This window comes from Heloderma suspectum, chromosome 2 (assembly GCF_057233095.1).
Source record: "Heloderma suspectum isolate Gila_16-S chromosome 2, 16-S_ref, whole genome shotgun sequence".
Lineage (NCBI taxonomy): Eukaryota > Metazoa > Chordata > Lepidosauria > Squamata > Helodermatidae > Heloderma > Heloderma suspectum.
The window spans coordinates 156,806,225-156,830,753 of NC_139459.1; the positions used below are offsets into that span (position 1 = coordinate 156,806,225).

The 24,529-nt window shown below is 44.6% G+C and overlaps 1 protein-coding gene across 1 annotated transcript in view; it reads right to left on the reverse strand.

Moving 5' to 3' along the window:
* Nucleotides 1–3,407: 3,407 nt before the first annotated feature.
* SYCE3 (synaptonemal complex central element protein 3) overlaps nucleotides 3,408–24,529 on the reverse strand; it is a 38,815-nt gene continuing 17,693 nt past the window's right edge. Inside the window, exons 1-3 of the mRNA XM_084835289.1 lie at nucleotides 19,433–19,498; nucleotides 9,715–9,823; nucleotides 3,408–3,654 (exon numbers count right to left, since the gene is read on the reverse strand). Coding sequence (XP_084691415.1) covers nucleotides 3,485–3,654; nucleotides 9,715–9,823 — 279 coding nt within the window. The 5' untranslated portion in view covers nucleotides 19,433–19,498 and the 3' untranslated portion in view covers nucleotides 3,408–3,484. Of the gene's footprint in view, nucleotides 3,655–9,714; nucleotides 9,824–19,432 lie in introns of the transcript that reaches the window.

Below are 24,529 nucleotides of genomic sequence, written 5' to 3' on the forward strand. Positions count from 1 at the left end.
GAGTACTCCCTCTGGTGTTTTCCAAGATGCCGTTGAAATGTCTCATTTTCTCAACAAATCAATGTACAAACATGATTTTGGCTTTAAACTATAGGTTTTTTGGGTCGAGGAGTTTAACAATGGCATTAATTTTGATGAAAAGGTAGTCCTCTTGCCATTTTTAAAAACATTTATTGATATATGCAATCATATTTAATGAGCTTTTCCTCTTTTCAGCTTGGTGAAATGAAAAATACAGAACTATGATTAAAATGGCTGGAACTAGCATAGTGCCCTGTGGTCTTCTGTTGCAAAAAACATCTGATGACTACTTTGAGAAGAGAAAGTGCATTATATGTCAAAAAGATTCCAAAGAAAATGTACCTTCTACTGAAAATGGGCAAAAGAGAGTTCAGGATGCAGCCAAAATACATGAAGACAGAGTGCTAAAATGTTTGAAAATGATAATGCAGAAGATCAAATAGTGTGCCGCTGCAACAAAAAGTGCTATAAGAGATACACCATGGAAAGATCACTTAAAAAAATTGCAGATGGCAAATCGGAAGTTACTGAAATGAGTACCGAGGAAAAGTTATCTCAAGAGTCATCCAGTCCTGGTCCAAAGAGAAGACAGAAACAGAATTCAAAGTGATCCTGATGGGCTGGAGCACTGGGCAGAAAGCAACAGAATGAAATTTAATAGGGATAAATGCCAAGTTCTGCACCTAGGAAAAAGAAACCAAATGTACAGTTACAAGATGGGCGATACTTTGTTCAACAGTACTACGCGAAAAGGATCTCGGAACTGTTGTAGATCACAAGTTGAATATGAGCCAACAATGTGATGTGGCTGCCAAAAAGGCAAATGCTCTTTTGGGCTGCATTAATAGAAGCATCGCTTCCAAATCCCAGAAAGTACTAGTTCCCCTCTACTCAGCACTGGTTAGGCCTCATCTGGAGTACTGTGTCCAGTTCTGGGCACCACACTTTAAGAAGGATGCAGACAAACTGGGGAGGGTTCACAGGAGCGCAACGAAGATCGGGGACTGGAAACAAAGCCCTATGAGGAGAGACTGAAAGAACTGGGCATGTTTAACCTTGAGAAAAGAAGACTGAGGGGAGATATGATAGTGCTCTTCAGGTACTTGAAAGGTTGTCCCAGAGAGGAAGGCCAGGATGTCTTCTCGATCATGCCAGAGTACAGGACACAGAATAATGGGCTCAAGTTACAGGAAGCCAGATTCTGGCTGAACAGGAAAAATGTCCTGTCAGAGCAATACGACAATGGAACCAATTACCTAGGGAGGTGGGCTGTCCCATACTGGAGGCATTCCAGATGAAGCTGGACAGCCATCTGTCAGTGATGCACTGATTTGGATTCCTGCATTGAGCAGGGGGTTGGACTTGATGGTCTTATAGGCCCCTTCCAACCCTACTATTCTATGATTCTAAGTTCCAACAAGACGTCCTCTCAGCCAGGTGGTCAAAAGAAAACCAAGGAGACTGGCAGGAACCTGCTAGGACATGCGCAGTGGATGGTGGGGGAGGGTTCCCGCCAAAAATGTTTTCTTCAGCTATAGAAGTTTCCCGAACAAGGCTCTGTGAAGGCGCAGAGCCCATACGTGTGATGCACAGAGACCACGACGAAGAACCACTGGCTTTTGCTATTTATGTGATAGTTGTTCATGCAGAAATAAAGGGGGAGAAGTAGCATTTGCAATGTGAATGAACATTCTGGACAATATAGGGTTTATAACACAAATTCAGTTGAAGTAAGAGCATCAGGTGTGAAAATATCCTTAGCTTAACCTACCTCACAGGAGCTGTAAGGTTAAAAATGTATAGCCAGCCACTTATATACCATGCTGTCCTCCTTGGAGGAAGGGTAGGTTCAGAAATCTGATAAACAAACAATCCCGCATGGGCAGCTTTGTCACTATAAACGTCCAGGTGGCTTTGATGGCACAGAATACCTTTTACCAACCTCAGCTGGTCTGCAAGCTGCAGCCATTTCTGGACAAGGATACTCTGGCCACAGTGATCCATACTCTGGTAACCTCCCTGTTGGATTAGTGTAATTCATTATATATGGAGCTGCCCTTGAAGACAACTTGGAAACTCTATTAGTGCAGAATTAGGCTGCCAGAATTTCAACTAGTACTACCAGGTTGGTTCACATCTCTCCAATCTTAAAAGAATTGCACTGGTTGCCTATTTGCTTCCAGGCCTAATTCAAGGTATGATACTTACTTTTAAAGCTCCAAACAGCTTGGGATCCAAATACTTGAAAAAGCACCTGTTTCCGTATCAGCTTGCCCATGAAGTTCTTCCACTGAGGCCCTACTCCAAGTGCCTTCCTCATCACAAGTATGCTGTGTAATTACAAAGGAGCTTTCTCTGTGGTGGCGCCTCAGCTTTGGAATGTCCTCCTTAAAACAATAGGCTTGGTGCCTAATTTACAATCTTTGGGGCACCAGGTTAAGATGCATCTTTAAACCTCGGCCTTTTAATTTGTATAACTGCTCAGTCTGCATTTGCAATTGAAATTTGTATTGATTGTGGCTCTTGGATATTAGTTTTAGTGTACTGTATTAGGTTTTAAAATGATTAGTTATATTTTACTCTGCCCTAGAATCTCATGTGATGAAGAGCAGTATAGAAATGGTTTAAATAAATAAGCAAGCAAACAAGCCCTGTAACAAAGGTTAGGTTGAAAGAAAAATTCAGATTCCTTTTTCTAGCGTTCTGCTAAAAGACAAATCTCTTCCTTGAAAACATCGTACTTTTTTTTCCAGACAAGAGAGGTGTGAAGATTTGCTGACTGTCTCCACCATATAGCTCTGTTCAAACCAAGGAGACTGCAAAATTCTCCTTTGGGGACTGACACCACAACCTTATACAGGTCTACTTAGAAATAAATCCAACTGAATTCAGTGGAGCTTACTGGGTATAGAATATATGTAAGAGGATATAGGATTGCAGCTTTAGTGTTTACATACAGCTAGATCTCCTGGCTGGAAGTTGGGGACCTGCTGCTTTCCTAAAGCTGATTTGTGCATGAGTGCCATCTGGTGGGCAAGCAGAAGTTATTCTTATTTTCCTCATTTGTGAATTAGGGCTATAATGCTATATGCTTGGAAGTAAGCTCTGTTGAACTCACAAAGCTTACTTTCATATAAAAATGCAGAGGGAGATCAAGCCATCAATTTCCTCAGATGCACATGCACCTTCTCCTCTTCTTCCACTCCCAGGGGCATTAATTTTAAAGGACAATAAACAAACCGAAACCTAACTAGACTGTATTTTCAGAGATTCATAATATCAGTGGTGAAGATATAATGAAGTCGGTTACTGTACAAATGAAAGCACCAATGCTTTTTCACTCCAATATAACATTTGAAATAGAGACACATCAGACATATGTTTTTAGAATGTATTTTCTAAGTAAGGACTGAACAAAATAATTAATCAAGATCAACCCTTTCACCAGAAATTTAAAAGCCATTTATTCTTGTTTTTGTTCAACACTTTTAGTTTCCTTCAACATTTCTTGCCAGTTTTTCTCCATTTCCTCCTTACAAGTGAGAAAGGCATCTTCCAGCCGTCTCATTGAGTTGGCCAAGTCTGGGTTAGCACGCATCACAACCATATCATAAGCCATCCATGTAGCCTGCACTGGGACAACCCAACACATAGACTCAGTAATTTGATGGGACTCTTTAGGAAAGGTACAGTTGCATGCATGAGGAAAGAGAAGATTAAACTGATAACAAGACAGTTTCATGAAATGCTTCTTCAAATGTGATACGATTCAAATCAATGCTCACAAATACCTACACTGCAATAACGATATTTATTTATCCACAGCATTCCACATCACTGACCCTCAGGGTAGATTTGCACCAGCATTTTTAGTTGGAATGACAATGATTATGATTAGCCCGGCTGCTGGAAATTTGCATCATGTGTTGGTATTTTCTGATAGCTTTCAACACTGTTGATCCAGTCTACAGAAATGGAATCAAAGCAAGTATGGGTTGTCTAAGAACAAACAAAATGATATAAGAAATGTAGGAATGCATTTCTCACATCTGTTTTTTTATTTTAAATTCTGTGTGTTGGTGGAAGGGGGGAATCAGGACTATGCTATTCAGGGAGTGGAGGTTAACAGTATTGATGAAAATTACACATGCATACACAACCAGGAAGCCTCCATTAGCACTTTGGAGGAACTATTTTCCTTGGAACTACAGCATAAGGAGGAAAGGGTTCGTCCCACCCCCCACCCCCATATGGATCCTGATCAACCCCCTTCCCCCAGTAGTATTTAATTCTTTTAAAACAGATACAAGATGTGCATTCATGCATTTACCATATCATTTAATTTGGCCCAAGAAGTCAAACTAGATGTGACGTGGAAGATCCATGTTCAGGATTGGGGCTGTGGCACTGGAGGGGGGGGGAACTCTACCCCAGGGGCATTGCTAGACCCTGGTGGAAGAGTAAACTCCCCTTCCTCCAGGGTGGGGGTCTTGGCCCTGAATATCACGATCTTGGCCCCCATGATCTCTTAGGGTCAACTGGCCCAAGCATCCCTGAGATCATTCTCATTCTGGATGCTGTGCATGACTGGAGATGGGTGTGGGGAGCCAGGCTACCCACCAGTCAGCTGTGACGTGGCTGGGAGTGGGGTGGGGAGAGAGGAGAAGCAAGCATGGGAAAAGTAGTCCATCAGTTAGGAGGAGAACCCAACAAGGCAAGAGCAATGCACAGCGGTAGCTAGGTGCTAGGACAGCGGTGCAGAACCTTTGACCTGCAGGGCACCCCAATCCAGCCAACGCCACCTCCAGTTCCTCAGAGGGCATTTCCGCTGCTATATGATCTGAGACTGAAGATAACAGTGGGGATTCTCATGCTAGTGCGCACCAACAGCAGGACCTTCACTGTAATCTCCAATCCCAAATCAGAGATAGCGGTGGGGATGCTGGACAGCCTGGGCCTGACTCACCCATGCTGGGGAGAGCAGTACTCCTCCCTGCACAGTCAAGTCCCTCCATTCCTCATTCCTGCTGCTATCTCCAGTCTGAGATGGCAGCAGGGATGTAGGGTCACCTGGGTGTTGGGACTTGCCTGTGCTGGGGAGAGCAGCCACTCTTCCCCACATGGGCGAGTCCCACTGCCCCTCATCCCCACTGCTAGTTCCAACTGGAAATAGCAGCAGGAATGCGGGGTGGCCTGGGCGCTGAGACTTACCTACGCCAGAAGGAGTGAGCACTCTCATATCAGAGATAGCAGCAGGGATGTGGGGTGGCCTGGCTTTCTCCATGCTAGGAGAAGTCATTTCCTTGGTTCCTTCCAGCATGAAGAAAAAAATAAAAAACGAGTGTTGTTAGGGGCAGGGCCACACCCTCTGATGACAACGAGCCTGCTGGATGTGGGGCCATCCAGCCAAAGATTCCTGAGCAACACACCTGAGCAAGCTTCGCAGTCATGAAGTAACTCTTGTGCGGCGAAGGGGCTTGCGTAACTCAGTGAAGCCATAAGCTATGCCGTGCAGGGCCACCCAAGATAGCCAGGTCATGGTGGAGAGTTCTGACAAAACGTGGTCCACTGGAGAAGGAAATGGCAACCCACTCCAGTATTCTTGCCAAGAAAACCCCATGGAACGTATCACAAGGCTAAAAGATATGACGCTGGAAGATGAGCCCCTCAGGTCAGAAGGTGTCCAATATACTACTGGGGAAGAGCAGAGGGAATTTCCAAGTAGCACCAGAAAGAGTGAAGCGGCTGGGCCAAAGCCAAAAGGACACTCAGCTGTGGATGTGTCCGGTGGTGAAAAGAAAGTCCGATGCTGTAAAGAACAATATTGTTTAGGAACCTGGAATGTAAGATCAATGAATCAAGGAAAGCTGGAGGTGGTCAAACATGAGATGGCAAGATTGAACGTCGACATCTGGGGAATCAGCGAACTAAAATGGACAAGCATGGGCGAATTTATTTCAGGTGACCATCATATCTATTACTGTGGGCAAAAATCCCGTAGAAGAAATGGAGTAGCACTCATGGTCAACAAAAGGGTGGGAAAAGCAGTACTGGGGTACAATCTCAAAAACGATAGAATGATCTCAGTACGAATCCAAGGCAAACCATTCAACATCACAGTAATTCAAGTCTATGCCCCAACCACTGAGGCCGAAGAAGCTGAGGTTGAGCGGTTCTATGAAGACCTACAACACCTTCTAGAACTAACACCAAAAAAAGATGTCCTCTTCATCATAGGGGATTGGAACGCTAAAGTAGGAAGTCACGAAATCACCGGAATAACAGGCAAGCATGGCCTTGGTGTACAAAATGAAGCAGGACAAAGGCTAATAGAGTTTTGCCAAGAGAACACGCTGATCATAGCAAACACTCTTTTCCAACAGTACAAGAGGCGACTCTACACATGGACATCACCAGATGGTCAATATCGCACCCAGATTGATTATGTGCTTTGCAGCCAAAGATGGAGAAGCTCTATACAGTCAGTAAAAACAAGACCTGGAGCTGACTGTGGCTCAGGTCATGAGCTGCTTCTTGCAAAATTTCAGCTTAAATTGAAGAACGTAGGGAAAACCACTAAACCATTCAGGTATGACCTAAATTATATCCCTTATGAATATACAGTGGAGGTGATGAATAGATTTAAGGGATTAGACCTGATAGACAGAGTGCCTGAGGAACTATGGACGGAGGTCCGTAACATTGTTCAGGAGGCAGCAACGAAATCCATCCCAAAGAAAAAGATATGCAAGAAAGCAAAGTGGCTGTCTGATGAGGCTTTACAAGTAGCTGAGGAAAGAAGGGAAGCAAAAAGCAAGGGAGAAAGGGGAAGATATACCCAACTGAATGCAGATTTCCAGAGAATAGCAAGGAGAGACAAGAAGGCCTTCTTAAATGAACAATGCAAAGAAATCGAGGAAAACAATAGAATGGGAAGACTAGAGATCTTTTCAAGAAAATCGGAGATATCAAGGGAACGTTTTGTGCAAAGATGGGCATGATAAAGGACAAAGAAGGCAGGGACCTAACAGAAGTAGATGAGATTAAGAAGAGGTGGCAAGAATACACAGAAGGACTATATAGGAAAGATCTGAATGTCCCTGATAGCCATGACAGTGCGGTCACTGAACTTGAGCCGGACATCCTCGAGAGTGAAGTCAAGTGGGCCTCAGGAAGCATTACTAACAACAAAGCTAGCGGAGATGGCAGTATTCCAGCTGAGCTATTTAAAATCCTAAAAGATGATGCTGTTCAAGTGCTGCACTCAATATGCCAACAAATTTGGAACACTCAACAGTGGCCACAAGACTGGAAAAGGTCAGTTTACATTCCAGTTCCAAAGAAGGGCAATGCCAAAGAGTGTTCAAACTACCGCACAATTGCGCTCATTTCACATGCCAGCAAGGTGATGCTCAAAATCCTACAAGCTAGGCTTCAGCAGCATGTGAACCAAGAACTACCAGAAGTACAAGCTGGGTTTCGAAGAGGCAGAGGAACTAGAGATCAAATCGCCAACATTCGCTGGATCGTGGATAAAGCAAGAGAATTCCAGAAAAACGTCTATTTCTGCTTCATTGACTACACTAAAGCCTTTGATTGTGTGGATCACAACAAACTCTGGCAAATTCTTAAAGAGATGGGAGTCCCAGACCACCTTACCTGTCTCCTGAGAAACCTGTATGAGGGACAAGAAGCAACAGTAAGAACCGGACATGGAACAACCGATTGGTTCCAAATTGGGAAAGGAGTACGACAAGGCTGCATATTGTCACCCTGTTTATTTAACTTATATGCAGAGTACATCATGAGAAATGCCAGATTGGATGAATCACAGGTCGGAATTAAGATTGCCGGGAGAATTATCAACAACCTCAGATACGCAGACGATACCACCCTAATGGCAGAAAGCGAAGAGGATCTAAAGAGCCTCTTGTTGAGGGTGAAAGAGGAGAGTGCAAAAGCTGGTTTGAAACTCAACATTAAAAAAACGAAAATCATGGCATCTGGCCCCATCACTTCCTGGCATATAGAAGGGGAAGAAATGGAAGCAGTGACAGATTTTATTTTCTTGGGCTCCAAGATCACCGCAGACGGTGACTGTAGCCATGAAATTAAAAGACGCTTGCTCCTTGGGAGGAAAGCTATGGCACACCTAGACAGCATAATAAGAGGCAGAGACATCACCTTGCCGACAAAGGTTCGTATAATCAAAGCTATGGCTTTCCCAGTAGCAACGTATGGCTGTGGGAGCTGGACTATAAGGAAGGCTGAGCGCCGAAGAATTGATGCTTTCGAACTGTGGTGCTGGAGAAGACTTTTACGAGTCCCCTGGATTGCAAGGAGGTCAAATCAGTCAATCCTAAAGGAAATCAACCCTGAGTGCTCATTGGAAGGACAGATACTGAAGCTGAAGCTCAAATATTTTGGCCACCTAATGCGAAGAGAAAACTCCCTGGAAAAGACCCTGATGCTGGGAAAGATTGAAGGCAAAAGAAGAAGGGGACGGCAGAGGATGAGATGGCTAGATAGCATCACCGATGCAATGAATATGAACTTGAGCACACTCCGGGAGAGAGTGGAGGACAGGAAGGCCTGGCATGCTATGGTCCATGGGGTCACGAAGAGTTGGACACGACCTAATGACTGAACAACAACAGTAACTGGTTAAAAAACACAAAGCAGAGTAGGAATAAATTGTCAGTTCTCACAATGGAGTGATGTAAACAGTGGGGTCATAGAAGGATCTGTATTGGGACAGGTGCTTTTTAACTTGTTCATAAATTATCTGCAATTAGGAGTGAGCAGTGAGGTGACCATGTCTGCTGATGATACCAAATCATTGATGGTGGTTAAAACAAAAAGGGATTGCAAAGAGCTGCAAAAGGATCTCTCCAATCTGGGGAATGGGCATTAAAATGGCAAATGTGGTTCACGTAAGCAAGTATAAAATGATGCGCACTGGGGCAAAAAATAGCAACTTCACATATATGATGATGGGATCTGAGCTGGTGGTGACTAACAAAGAAAAGGATCTTGGGGTTGTGGTGGATAGCTGGATGAAAATGTTGACTCAGTCTGTGGTTGCTGTGAAAAAAGGCAAATTTCATGTTGGGCATAATCAGAAAAGGAACTGACTTTTAATTAATTGCAGTATTTAACAGGTTAGTAAAACCCAGAAATTCTGCTTTTACAATTATGTGTACAGGTTGGGTCAAAAGATGTTCAAAGGATGGTAGCTTCTCCTAAAACATAATTTATTATGTTAGAATTCCCCACTCCCACCAATAAACTAGTCTCCTGAAAAATGAATTATTTTTTGGAAGTAAAGGAGAACATTCTCAAAGGTGCTTAAATGAGCAATTTTCTTATGGATAGCACTTATCTTATGGATAGCAATTATCACAAGAACAAATCATATTTACCTGAAATCCACTATTTAAGGACTTGTGTGCAAAAGTAGTTCAGCATGTGCCCATACTGTTCTGACACAACAGCCCTGATCCAGCATTAACTGCACATATTGCATTTGACTAGTGCTGCTCAAATGGGGATGAACATCAGACACTAAGATTTAATGGGGCTCAAATGACCACTGTAATATGAATGCACATCTACATCAACTGCTCACTCATTGGATCGAGGTGACAGTATTATTAGCAATATAGAAGATGCTCTGCGGGAATACAGACACACCTGATAGTTTTTCCATGTCTTCCAGCAGTTTTTCTAAATCCCTGTTCAGATCCTCAAGCATTTTTACCATGTTGTCATAATTTCTTTCGCAGGGTTCACATTTGGCCATCTAGCAGAAAAAATGAAACAGAGATGAGTGATAGTGCAACAGTGTGAAGCCTATGTTTAAAGCAAAGATTAGATTATTTTAATAATTAGGTGGAATACACAAGTAAAATTATTATAAGCAGTTTTACCCTACTTTTCAGCTGAAAGAGCTCCCAGAGTGGCTTAGGTAAGATCAATAAGAACAATAAAAAAACAAGACTGTTCCTGTCAGCCTTACAATCTAAAGCAACATTTCACTATGGAAAAAGAAATGGGGAAAAAAGATGAAAACAAGCAAACTCGGGCACCAGTTCTTAAGTTTACAAAGTTTGTATAACAACAACCAGGTTGAATAGAAACAGCTGAGAGACAGGAGGAGCCAAATAGAGCCAGAGTTTTGTCTAAAGTGAGTCTGTAGGATCTGTCCCATTGCTGTGACTGACAGACTGAATATACATTTATACAACTCAATCAGCAACTGAATCCCCCCATATCTGTATATGGTCATCTGCAGGCTTTTTCCCCCAAGAGGCTGGAAAATGCACCAATGAATTTTGGACAAATGGATAGTTAATGAAAAAAAGCTGTAATTATATTCAGAGAAAATAAGCTTAAATTATTTAATTGGAGCCTCGTGTGGCGCAGAGTGGTAGGCGGCAGTATTGCAACCGAAACTCTCCCCACGACCTGAGTTCGATCCCAGCGGAAGCTGGGTACCAGGAAGCCAGCTCAGGTCAACTCAGCCTTCCATCCTTCCAAGGTCGGTAAAATGATTACCCAGCTTGCTGGGGGAAAGGTAGTCACAACTGGGGAAGGCAATGGCAAACCACCCCGCTATAGTCTGCCATGAAAACGCCAGCGAAAGCGGCATCCCTCTAGGAGTCAGCAATGACTGGGTGCTTGCACAGGAGGAACCTTTCCTACCTTCCTCATTCATTGAATACCTCTGAAAATCAGAGCATTTTCTATGTGCCAGAATAAAGACTTAAACACCTGACTTCAGACTTTCCAGATTTCAAAATATGTCTTGACAACTCTGCAATAGTAGTCACATGTGGAAAGGAAACCTACCCTTCATTACCACTGCAAATGTAGAATAAAATTTAATAAATGTATTCATCTACTGCAGGAGTGGGCAACTTCCAAGGGTCCAGGGACCAATTTACTACCCACCCCAGGCCACATCCCACTCCCTGCTGCCAAAATCAGCGCAACTGCCATATTGCCACCGAAATCTGGCTGTAACAAAGAAGCTGCATTTTCACTTTAAAACTTTGAATGCATATTGCCCATTCCTGGTCTACAGGAAAAAAATACTCATAGTAAATAGCCACAAAGCAACAAACAGAATGTCTTTGCTCAGCACATCATTTAATTTTTTTGCTACTGTACCCATCAGGTGCCCCAATTTAAGTCATAAAAGGCCTTGATGCAAAATCACTATGTATATAAAATGCTTTAGGATGTTCAAAGTGTTTTCAGTAATTTAGAGCGCAATCCTATGGGGATAGGCGACCGCCTACAAAGTCAGAGGCAGCCGCCTAGCCAATGCAGGGCAGGAGAAGCACGGAGGATCGTCCCCTCCACACTTCAACCGCCCTGAATTTGCGGCTAGACAGCTGATTTAAGCTGTCCAGCTGCAGGAAGGCAGAGTGGAGGAAGTGGCTGCTGGACGACACATAGGATGTGTTATACCAGCATTTCCACCTTCCCCGCCCCAGGACACCCCCTGAAATGCTCCGTTTACGCTGCTCTGCACTCCTCTTCCCAGCATGGAGCAGTTCCGTGCTGCCTGTGAGGCAGCGCAGAAAGGGGGGGGAAGGGTGGTTCTCCAGGAACTGACCTCAGAGCGCGGGCTCTGAGGTCGGTTCCCGGAAACTCACATATCCTATGGCCATCTAGCCACTGACTAGCAGCCATAGGATTGCTCCCTCCAATGCTTAACTTCAGACATTCCAGATTTCAAAATGATCTTATGTTGTGAAACCTTGCCACAAGTAGTGTATGCATCACAGAGGAGAATGTATGTAGGTGAATGTATGTGTACCTCTGTGAGAAAGTGACAGAGAACCAGTGTGGTACAGAGGTTAGTGACAGAGAACCAGTGTGGTACAGAGGTTAGTGACAGAGAACCAGTGTGGTACAGACTAGGTACACTAGGTGTGGTACAGACTAGGGCCGTGAAGACCAGAATTCAAATCCTCATTCAACCATTCACTTGTGCAGTCATTGTCTCGCAGCCTCACCTACCTCACAGGGTTGTTGTGAGGATAAAATGGATGGGGGAAAACCATTATGCTGCCATGAGTTCCTTGGAGGAAAGGCAGGATATAAATGCAGTAAATAAATTAGTGGAAGAAGGCAGTAGAAAAAGAAATTCTCCTATGGTTTGCTGATTGATCTCCTTCCCATCTCCTTTTCCTTCAGCCCTGAGGCTTCTGGGTTAGGTTTAAGGAAGAGACAAGTCTATTTTGTGCTGAGCAGTGTGTTAACACTGCAGAGTAAATAAAAGCCAGAGATTCTGGGTCAGTTTGTGGCTCTATAGATTCCTGTAGCGTTCCTACAAATATTTGGAGAGTGGCAGAGAATCCCCTCAAAACCTGCCTATTTTGTTTAGGTAAAACTCATGGCTGTACCTCTTAAGGAAGAGATTAGGAGCTTAGGACGTCTCCCTCAGAAACAGGGGATGGAGAAAGACGAGAGAGTTCTAGAATCTTCCTCTGCTAAGCTCTTTACGTGAGTACTTTCTTCTTCTTTCTAAAGCCACTAGGATGATAGAGGTAGGAGACAAGTAAGCTCTCAAGATCAGATCTCCTCTCTGGCTACAGTTTAAACAAATTACTTCAGGAGCTTATAAAAGCTGCACTGGGTTCCTGGTACTTTAATTCCAAAAGGATGAGCCTGAAGAAATGAGCTTCTTTTATGCAAGTCTCATTAGGCCTCAACCTTCGCAATTAAGGCAGCCTTAATTTACAGCATGATCCTGAGCATGTTTACTTGGAAGTAAGTCCCAGAGACCTATTTCCATGTATACGTGCATAGGATTGCACCCATAGTACACTTTCTACTGCTAAAAAGATAATGGCGGTTAGGTTGTTTTTAAGTCCCCTACTACATAGCTGTTAGCAGCTAACATTTTGGCTGGAAAATTTCACCCCACCTCCTTATCTCCATCTGCCACCCAACTAGTCACACCTGTGGTGAGTCTTAGCTTTATGCTTCACGCCTGAGTCAAGTGATTAAATTCCCATACCCCTAACTAGTACAAGGTTTATTCTGTTGACAAACTCTGGGTGAAGGGCCTCACAATCAACTCTGCTCACTATTCCACACCTCAGTGCTACTGCTATCCAAAAATGACTGTTCTGCTTAACAGGGCTTTAGCATCCTGAGGAGATTCTTCAGAAGAGCTGGCCCTCCTCCTTGAGGCTAGCTCTGGCTCCTCCTCTGCACAGAAGATTTAGTCTCACTGCCAGCTGAATGGAAGATGCTCCCTGCCTGGGGTATTTGCCCAGGAGCCTCATTCCTTTTTGCACCCAGTTCCAATTTTCTCCTCCATGGGGCGTATAACAAGCATACAGCAAAAACCTCCCTTCCCTTGTCTGAGGGGGCTTCTCCACACAGGGCTTTTATCCTGCTATTGAGCCTGGTTAGTCACAGAAGTTTGCGGATCCTTATGTGACATCACCAACCTCCAGAGCAACTTCCTCACTAAATGACCTTTATCTCATTTTTTAAAAGATCAGAGACAATGAGCTATCAAATTACAGCACATCGAGTTCTCTCATGAAAAGAAGAAATCCCGTAAGAGGAGGAGCTAGACCACAGCACCATCTAGTGGATGTATAATGAAACAAACGGAACAACACAGATAAGCGAGGGGAGTGCATGTACAGGGAGCCCGTCATGATCCTGCATTTAAAACAGAAGCAGAAAGCCCTGGTAAAGTTGCAGGACTTTAGCCTGGTGTAGAAATGCTCTGATTCAAATGAACTGTTAGGCAAACAAATGTTGAAGCCAGCTACTAGCATGATAACAACAAAAAGTCACAAAACCTTTGCGTTAAAACAGTCAGGACTGGAACTGGCATCCAACTGAAGGGAACCAAGCAAGAAGCCATTTGCACAGACATAGCTCTGAAGCAATTGCAAGGATATCCTCCACAGCTGAAGGAGAACAGGCTTTTCTCACTCAACAAAGCTACACCCTTCCTGCCCCTGCATGACATTTCTACTAATCTCATGCAACAGTTTCAGGATCAGGACTTCAGAAACCATAGCACTACAAACCAAGTCACACTGCACCTCTCAGTACTCTGTATAAGTCTGTTTTTCAACTATACAAGGCACCAGAGCATCAGGAAACATTTCATGTGGTTCTTATAGCTTGCAGCATGCCAAAGTTAATTTTTGAAGTACTTGGATTTAAAAGGAGGGCAACAAAGATGATCAGGGGTCTGGAAACAAAGTCCTATGAAGACAGACTGAAAGAACTGGGCATGTTTAGCCTTGAGAGGAGAAGACTGAGTGGAGATATGATAGCGCTCTTCAAGTACTTGAAAGGTTGTCCCAGAGAGGAAGGCCAGGATCTTTTCTCGATCATCCCAGAATGCAGGACATAGAATAATGGGCTCAAGTTGCAGGAAGCCAGATTCCGGCTGAACATCAGGAAAAACTTCCTGACTGTTAGAGCAATACAACAATGGAACCAATTACCTAGGGAGGTGGTGGGCTCTCCCACACCGGAGGCATTCAAGACGAGGCTGGACAGCCATCTGACTTGGATTCCTGCATTGAGCAAGGGGTTGGACTCGATGGCCTTGTAGGCCCCTTCCAACCCTAATATTCTATGATTCTATGAAGTGTAGAAACACCATTAACTGCATCTCTCTCTCCCTCTCTCTCTCTCTCTCTCTCTCTCAAACTTGGCTGGAAAGCAGAGGTACTGAACATCTTAGGTATCATTCTTTTGTTTAAAAAACCCTTCCCCATGGCAAGCCTATGAATAATCCCCAGGGAAACCTCATTCAAGCTCTGCCAGATCGCATTCTCCACATTCAAGCTCTGCCTGGGCTCAATTTCTGCCAGAATGACTACCAAAAGAGGACCCAGTGTGTGGTGTTTGTTCCAGCCTTGCTAGAACCTTGTCCCAATTAGCTTTATTTATCCTTCCTACCCTTCTCCTTTGATCCTCTTCCTTCTCAATGTTTGTTATTTTGAACCACTGATATAGTCAGGACAGGGTAGATCACGAAAGGAAAGGAAAGGAAAGGTTCCTCCTGTGCAAGCACCGGGACATTACTGACCCCTGGAGGGACGCCGCTTGCGCTGGTGTTTTCATGGCAGACTATAGCGGGGTGGTTTGCCATTGCCTTCCCCAGTCGTGACTACCTTTCCCCCAGCAAGCTGGGTACTCATTTTACCGACCTCGGAAGGATGGAGGGCTGAGTCGACCTGAGCCGGCTACCCAAGACCCAGCTTCCGCTGGGATCGAACTCAGGTCGTGGGGAGAGTTTCGGTTGCAATACTGCCCAAACCTAAGCTCAAAGCAACTCTCATTCTGAAGAATGGTCTTGCCTCTGCTATGTGTGCCTTGACATGGTAATATTTGTGTTCTTAACCATAACTTTTGTTTTCTGTTGCTATCATATTCCAAGTTACTCCTTTGTGCACAGGCCTGCCTGGGTCCCCTGAACATCCCTAGAGCCAATTCCCCTCTATATTTGCATCTCCTTTATGCTATCCCTGTCTTGCTGCAAGTCCAAAGTAATGGTTCATTTATTATTTTGACTAACCAAAGTAAGAGCTTTATGATGGTCTATATCCTTCTCATCCTACTTTAATATATACTTCCTTTTTATTTACAAGCAAAAGTATGGGAAAACATCTACCTTGATTAAAATTTGTTAACCCCACCAAGGGCCAGATAAACATTGCTGTGGAAGGCAGGCTTGTTCAGGGTGGAAGTCTCAATATGTTCAACTGATTTACTCTCAGGTTAGGGTGCAGGCTTTGGCTTTTGCTCAAAACAAGTCGGGGGTTTCCCCATTGATTCTTTTTATGACCAAGGTTTGTATGCAAATGGGTGGTTAATAGGCCATGCTCTGTTGTATGGTCGTTTGTTAAGCACCCACCCTCGCGGAGTTCACACATCACAGCAATCTATACCCGGTGAGGGTAATTAAGGAAATGAGTAAGCATGTATGGGGATGGTTAACAAGCCACTGTGGCTTATTAACCACTCTCATATTGTGCAGACAGCCTATGTCTGCTTCTGTACAGATTATTAATTTATCTGAACATTTTAAAAGGCCCACACCCACTGTTCCTAGATTTAGCCAGGGGGGCAGAGGGGGCAAATTGCCCCAGGTCCCCATAAGGCAGAGGCTCCCCAACATATTGACTCATATTACTAAAAGTAGTGGACAAACAAGGTTGTGCCTGTGATATTATGTCTCTTTAAGAGCCAAACCAGCATGAGCAAACCATGTGACTGAACTAGAAGAAACAGCTTTGTTTTCGCTGCAGAAGCCTGAATGAGTGGTTCAGAATAATCTCTTCGGAAACCAGAACACTCCTGGGCCTGATGGAACCAGAGACGCTTCTTAGTTATGTCGCACTTGTTTCTTTTCCTCCAATACAAATTTTTCTCCCTGTGCTTTCTCAACAAGTTGCAATATTAAATGGTTGAGTGTTTGGAAGAAGTCCAGTGTGTGCTGATATTCTCACCAATACAATAGCACCTATAGGATCTTTCATCTTTGACCTTCAGGATAGTGATTTTACAGAGTCAAATAGGGAGGGCATTCCCAGAATTCTCTGCAGGCCAACTGGAGTACAACAGTGGCTGAGGACTGTAAGTTGGGACAAGTAACAGTCCTAACAGAGACGGACTAAGCCCCAATACTGCTTTGAGCTCTTTGGAGAAAAGGTGGGGAAAGCAGGATACAAATAAAAATAAATACTAGCCAGCTGCATCCTCACATTGGTTGTATTAGGCAAGCATACCAATGCTGGCCGGGGCATACTGGGAGTTGTAGGACTTCTGTCTAAAATGCATAGGACTGTGGCATTATGGTATCAGCAGAAAGTAAGTTTCCTAGGCAAATCTCTTTTGATAATTTGATAAGTCTGCCAAAATGAAAACAAGGAAGAAGTAATTCAAGAAGGCTATCTACTTAAATATTAAATGATTCATTATTTATTGTAATAAAGGTTTTTTGTTTAAATTATGCGATGTCTGATAATTTCTGCTCTTAATTTTAGTCATTGTAAATAATGTGATAGTCCCTTTTCTACGATAGCCCAGTGTTTATAGAATTCTCGTCCCAAGGAAGCTCGGCTGGTACGAACACACCTTTTTGGCACCAGGCAAAAAGACATACGTACTTTTCGAGGCATTTGGACATTAGTTATGGCCCAACTGTTGTGGGCTGCGTTTTCGGTATTCATTCTAGGCTGCATTGGGGGAGGGAGAAGCTTTTTGTATTGTATTGTTTTTAGATTGTTTTTAGATTGTTTTATGGTGCTGATTGTAGTTTATATTGATTTTCATGTTTGTTTCTGTTGTATTAATCATGGATTTCTGTATTTGTGTGTGTAAGCTGCTTCAAGACCTTTTGTGGTGGGAAGAAATACATAAATTTAATAATAATGTTTAGATACTATAGTAATTACTACCCTGAGAGTGTAAGATATTCCTTTTGCATTCCATTAAAATAGGTTTGCTTATCTAGGGAATTGGCATTCAGGGTTTATTAATTAATTTATCATATTAAATACTACATGCTGAACTATACATTTATTATGTTGATATTCGATGTATTTAAATATGGGCACTGAAAGAAGCAGAGACGCCAACAAAGGTTCGTATAATCAAAGCTATGGTTTTCCCAGTAGCAACGTATGGCTGTGAGAGCTGGACTATAAGGAAGGCTGAGCACCGAAGAATTGATGCTTTCCAACTGTGGTGCCGGAGAAGACTCTTACAAGTCCCCTGGACTGCAAGGAGGTCAAATCAGTCCATCCTAAAGGAAATCAACCCTGAGTGCTCATTGGAAGGTCAGATACTGAAGCGGAAGCTCAAATATTTTGGCCACCTAATGCGAAGAGAAAAGTCACTGGAAAAGACCCTGATGCTGGGAAAGATTGAAGGCAAAAGGGGAAGGGGACGGCAGAGGATGAGGTGGCTAGATAGCATCACCGATGCAATAAATATGGACTTGAGCACACTCCGGGAGAGAGCGCAGGACAGGAAGGCCTGGAGTGCTATGGTCCATGGGGTCACAAAGAGTCGGACACGACTGAACGACTGAACAACAACTGACAACATGGCAGGGGTGCTTGAGGAGAGCCCCAAGACTGTTGTGCCCTGTGTTACTTCTCTACAGCCCTGGGTTTGGCTCAGCACCCACCCCAGGGGAACTGCTTTGGCTAGGCGGTCACCTCTGAGTTCAGAGGCGGCCGCCTATCTCGATAGGATTGCTCCCTAAATGAGGCAGTGTGCTGCATAATAAGTTTTGTCTGGAAGCACCCTGTGTTCAGTAGGACTCCCAACTAAATGTGTATGATTGCTACCATGTAGTGCAATTCTATACATGCATATTAAGAAGACATCCCTGTTGACCTCAATATTTACTTCCCTGAATACAACTTACTAGGAGATAAATCCAATTAAACTCAATCCCACAAACCTGTTTGGGACACCCATCCCACTGATTTCAGTAGGAGTTAAACAAGTGATGCTTATCTCCCTCCCTCGAGTGAAGACTGTTTGTAATGGAAATAGTTGAGATCATTTTAGATAGAAGAGCCTTTGAAGGGGCTCTTCAAATGAAGTTCTGTATGCTGCTGCTTTTTGTTGTGTTTTCTTCTGCTTGCTGTTTAATCTGGTTTATTCTGCTTTTTCATATCACTTTTGGAATGTATGCTTGAGTGGGATTGCCTTTCTTTTTAAAGTATTATGGAACGGCAGGATACGAATTTCTGAAATGAAATAATAGGGCTGTACTGGATTGCTTTTGCAGAGTAGAGGCTACGGAGACTGAGCTATCAAGCAAGAAGTCCGCGGTCTGATTTTCATCTTGGTTCTCAACTCACGACCTGACCTTAAGGACGCTACTCTCCGTCTCATCCGTTACCAATCTATATTATGAGGCTAACGATCATTACATTACCCTACAGAGTTGCTGCAACGACTGGAACAATTTTACGCGAAGTACTTCAATCTCTTGCTAATAATAGTATGTTTGCTGTTTGGGGTACCTCTGCTAGAGCACGACCAAGACTACTACTAGCCATTTCCACCACGCCCCCTTTCCCCCTGTCCTGTTCTTCGTCCCTTTCAATAACGACGCTCGGGATTAAACACTCGTGCTCCGCTAAGGGAGGCGGCGGCAGGCGCGCTCCGCCCTTCCAGCCACCGCCCCACCGGGGACATCTTCCCGCCCCTCATTATTATACGCCGTTCGCATCCCCCTCAGCTGCCGCCTCGGGGACGCCCCGCCCGTTCCTCCGACCTAAGAGCCCACGAGCGCCCCCGCCAGCCCCCTCGTGGGGAGGACCAGGCAGCTCCAGCTCGCCGCGGTTCCTTGTTTGGTGAAACCGCCCCCTTTCCCTGGGGCAGCGCGTACTTGCGCGCGTGGAGGACAGTCTCGGCGCCAACGCGTCTCTTCGCTCGGCTTTCCCTGTTCCCGCCTAAGCCGGCCAACCGCTTCACCCGCCTCCGCACCCGCCGCTCCCCCGCGCCCGGTAACTGCTCGCTGCTGCTTCCACCCGCTGAGCCAATGGCGACGGCGCATCGTCACCGCGCGAGAGAGGAACGCATTCCGCGCTGTAAAGGGTTGTGTGCGTGAACCCATCCCGTGAGCGGCGATGAGGAGAGAACTGAGAGGGACAGAGTGGAGAGGGCTTGTCCTAGTACATTTGGCTCGTGCATTGTAATCGGTGTTTGGTTTTGATGTGCTTAAAGTATTGCGGCAATATAAAACACAATCATAATTTCATTCACGTTCGGCTTCCTTAAATAATGTTAGTGGGAAGCAGGATAAGCAGCTTAATATTTTGCTCGCCCTTCCCCCACGGAGTTCAGAGCAGTTTGTATGTTTCACCCGTATCTTACTTTTATACTCACAACAACCCTATGAAGCAAGTTAGGCTGAAAGAGAAATGTTGGCCTAAGATGACCCTGCGAGTTCAATAGCTGAGTGCAGGAGATGAAATATTCCAAGACTATTCTCTGCACTGGCCCCCAGATGATAAAACCATAAGGTAAAGCACAGTCGTGGTCAGAGTTCAGGCATGCAGGATCTTCATTTTTTATCTAAAACTCTTATGGTCCACCGACCAGAGCCAGGAGCAAAATAGTGGCCCGGGAGGAAGAGCCAGATACCTCAGGAGGTGGAGCAAGTTAAATACTGTACCCCATAGGATAACCTGCATATATAAATACAAATCTAAGTATGCATTACTCTAAATCAGATTCTATTACAAAATTCTAATGTTTAGAGCCTGACTCTAAAAAAATGGCCTGCCCAGCAAAGCTGCACAAAGACCTGCTTAAAGGCAACCAATGAATACTCCTATTTTACAGGTGAGGAATATGACACTAACTTGAGCACGCTCCGGGAGAGAGCAGAGGACAGGAAGGCCTGGCGTGCTATGGTCCATGGGGTCACGAAGAGTCGGAGACAACTAAACAACAATATGACACTGAAGCCATTTCTACACCAGCCTAAAATCCTGCATTTAAAATGAGGCTTTCTGCTACATTTCAAATGCAGGATCACAACTGACTCCCTTTACATATGCTTCCTTTCCCCCCTCCTCCCCACAGCTGAGTCTTCCATTATCTTTCATTGATCTCGCTCCTCTTCTTGCCGCTTTAACTCTTTTCATGAGGAAACTGAAGCAGAACACAATGGGGTAATTTCATAGCTCATTATCTGTGATCTATTTAGAAATGGAACAAACTGGCACTTAGTGCAGCAGGGTCACGGTGTCATGTAAAAAGCCCGCAAACGTCTGTGAAGGACCAATCTCAAATCACAGGATAAAAGCCCGGTGTGAAGGAGCCCTGTCAGAGATACTTGCTAGTGTAAAAATAATGGGAGACAAATCTTTGCTGATCTACTGCAAATCTCATAGAGATCTATGTTCTTCTGTCTCCCACCACCACCCACCTCTTTTCCCTGTGTTATTTTGGAACAGGGAAAATGCAGTATTTTTTGCAGTCACACAAAATCAACTGCTATCACCTCCCCATGTATTCCTGCCATCACACTACATCCCACTTTGTCTAAGCTGGTGTTGGGTGGTGCAGTGTTGATGACTACTGATGAGGATCAGGTGGGAGTGTCTCCTCCTGTGCCTCCTTTGACCTCCTGCCCCTCTGCCATTCTGCTCCTTGGAACAACACTGGGAACGCTGGAGGTGCAGCATACCGGTGTTTCACTAGTACAGCATGAAGCCAAGCCATGCTCAGCTCCATGTCTCAGGGATGCCTAAGCAGATGGGCAACGGGGAGGAGGCGGTTGTAACGGCCCCTACATGATACAGGCAAAACGTGAGCACATGCAACCCCTTTCCACTCAATCACACCTCTCAGTGTATATTCAAACAAGAAAAGTGTTATTGCTTGCTTTTACATTGCATTGGTTTTACATTTTTGCATTGAGCAGGGGGTTGGGCTTGATGGCCTTGTAGGCCCCCTCCAACCCTACTATTCTATGATTCTATACAAGGGCGATTCTGAGAGAGCACTTCGGCTGCAGCTCCAATCGAGGCTGGGTTCAGGGTGAACAGGTGGCAGTAGGAAAGGATGTGCCATTGAATTCAATGGGCTTTCTGTCCAGATAGCTGGGAGACTGCTGAGTAGCCTTGAGCCTGGTTGCCTGTGGAGCACAACATGGCAGGAGTCCACAAGTGTGGCAGAGCAGCCTTGCCTCCTCCTCCTCCCTCTGGCACTTTGGCTGCAGCTGCTGCCTCACCTTGGCCTCCATTTCTCCTTGCCTGCTGCCACCTCCACCACCAATTTCCCTGGGGAGTGCCGGCAGTGTTTTTCAATGGGTTTGGAGCTGGTGCTTCACTCCGCTCCACAGTTGCTTCTTCCAGGCCAATCAGCTGTGGAGGTGGAAGGCAGGCAAGCAGGAACAAATGAGCAAACGAGCATGTGAGGGACAGGAGCAAAACAAAGCCAAGCCATGCTCAGCTCCCTGTCTCAGGGATGCCTAAGCAGATGGGGGGCAGGGTTGCAGTGGCCCCTACATGACACAGGCAAATGGGGAAGGGGGGGAGCAGACTTCTGAAGTTGCAAAAGTACTGTGGATTCTTTACAGAAGTTGCTGAGGTAGGGATCGGAGCCAGCAGAAGTGAAAAGGGGAGGCAAGGGAGTTGAAATGGAAAAGTTATGCAGAGCAGGGGAGGAGCTACCCCAGAAGGGATAGATTGTGGCGTAAAATGTAAGCTCTTTCACAGTTCAGTTCCAATGCTTACCAGCAACTGAACCCACCCATGAAAAGGTATACAGCGGAACGTACCGATATAAGAGATGACTGTGTACAACGGATAGAACCAAAGAGGCACCATCTTAAAGTATTGGCAGCCATCTGAGGCAGCCTTCTACAGTGGAAAGTCCCAGAGGAAGATAGTCTTATCAACGGCCTTGTTGACACCAACAGTAATTGTCTGTTTCATATCATGTACAGCCAGAGGAGTCCCTCCCCTTCCACTCCTGCAACTGGTTAGAACCAGTTCCAGCTAGATCGCTTCCTGCCCAGCTTGCAAGGACAGGTCAGCCTAAGAGACATGTCAACTACGCATGCTTAATGAAGTTCATGAATATTATGTGGCCCACCCCCCATAGCTAATGAGGTCATTATACTGAATGTATATAAGCTGTACCAAAAACATCTAGGGTGTCGTTCTCCTTTCTGGCGTTAGCCGCGAGAATCCACCCGAACAGCGCTGTTTGTCTCCTGCCAAATAAAACTGCGTTGGACTGAATCTCAGAGTTCTGTGTGTCTCTAAGGGGATATTGGCATACCCCTCCTAGAGGGAACGAACTTAAGCATAATTTGTGCAACACAACGCCATCGTTGATCCCAAAAAGAATCCAGAAGCAGAAGCATTGGTTAGCTGCAGGATAAAACGCCTGGTATGAAGGAGCTCTTGGATTGCCTGGGATGGATTGTGCCAGGAATCTTTTGAGCTCCTTGCCCTGTATTCTGAGCTGTAGAGAATGCAATGGGGAAACCAAGTTGTATGGATCTCTGACAAGGTTATAGTTATTAGCTTTGGGTTGTTTTGGAATTACTTATGGAGTCTATAGCTAATTTTCATCAGCTGTATGATTTCTGAAGAGTGTAACCATTAAGCTTTTACCATAGGATTTGCTACAATAAAAGAGTCTCACTGGGTTGTCCTGTGTCAGAATGCCAGAGCGTGTGCTTGAAAGATCAGGCCCATGACAGGTGCTTTAGACAATAGATTGTATCCTATCCCATCTGGCAGCAGAACACAAACTGCTGGTGGAACAGTTGTCCCATCCCTCCTGCAGCCCCTGTGTACCCCAAATCTGTTCTGGGTTAGCAGCCCCCAGCTCTGCTCTGGGGACCCTCTGGAGCAGATTTGGGGAGGCAGAAAGCAAGAGGTCCTGTTGTGCAAGTGAATTTACCCAATATATTTGGCCTCCTTGACCAAATGAAATAAAAAACAACTGTAGAAGGGATACATGATCTGGTTGGGCTGGTGGTTTGTACTGGTGGTTATTAAAAAATGAAAGCCAAGGTTGGCTGAGGGCCAAACTAGCCATTACACAGGTTTGTGCTGTTCGTTTACTGAAAAGTGAGAGGGTGCAAATTTTATAAGAGGAAGGAACTATAATCTTTTCCCATGCTATTTTTCTGTTTTCCATCAGTGGAAAAAAAGCTACAGCTAAAACATATATTTTTCTGTGTTGGTGGAAAAGTGGCTTCAGGTTATATGAGGAACATGTTTTAGCAACATGTTAAGCAGTCCCTCCTCCCCATCATCCTTTTGCTCTTGATCGCAGGCCAGATCTACACTTTGTGTGATATCATTACAATCTCATCATGGTAACACTCTGGGCTTCTTCACACTGAGCTTTTGTCCTGTGATTGAGATTGCTCCTTCACAGAAGTTTGCATTGCAGGCTCTTTACATGTTATTGTTTATTCGGTCAGTCGCTTCCAACTCTTCGCTTCCGACTCTTCGTGACTGACGCTGTGATTATTCAAGGCGTCTCCTGCACTAAATGCCCTTTGTTCCGTTTTTAAATAGATCGCAGATAATGAGCTATCAAATTACCCTATTGTGTTCTGCTTCAGTTTCCTCCATGAAAAGAGTTAAAGTGGCAAGAAGAAGAGCGAGATCAATGAAAGATAATGGAAGACTCGGATATGGGGATGGAGGGGGAAGGGGATGGGGGGAAAAGAAGCACATGAAAAAGGGAGTCATTGTGATCCTGCATTTATCTCTCTTGTGCATCTATAACTTGTAGGACACACAATGACATTTGTTGCAGTATTTTGGATAATGTGGAATAAAAAGCAGGAAATAACACTACGATAGCAGTATAGCGAATATGTAATGTGTCCCCATACTTATCAGTGCACTTCACTACCGATATAAAGCAGTAGTGTAGATCTAGCCCTAATCTTTCTCAGCTGTTTTTCATTTAAAAGATAACTATAAAGAGACTGTTACATGCA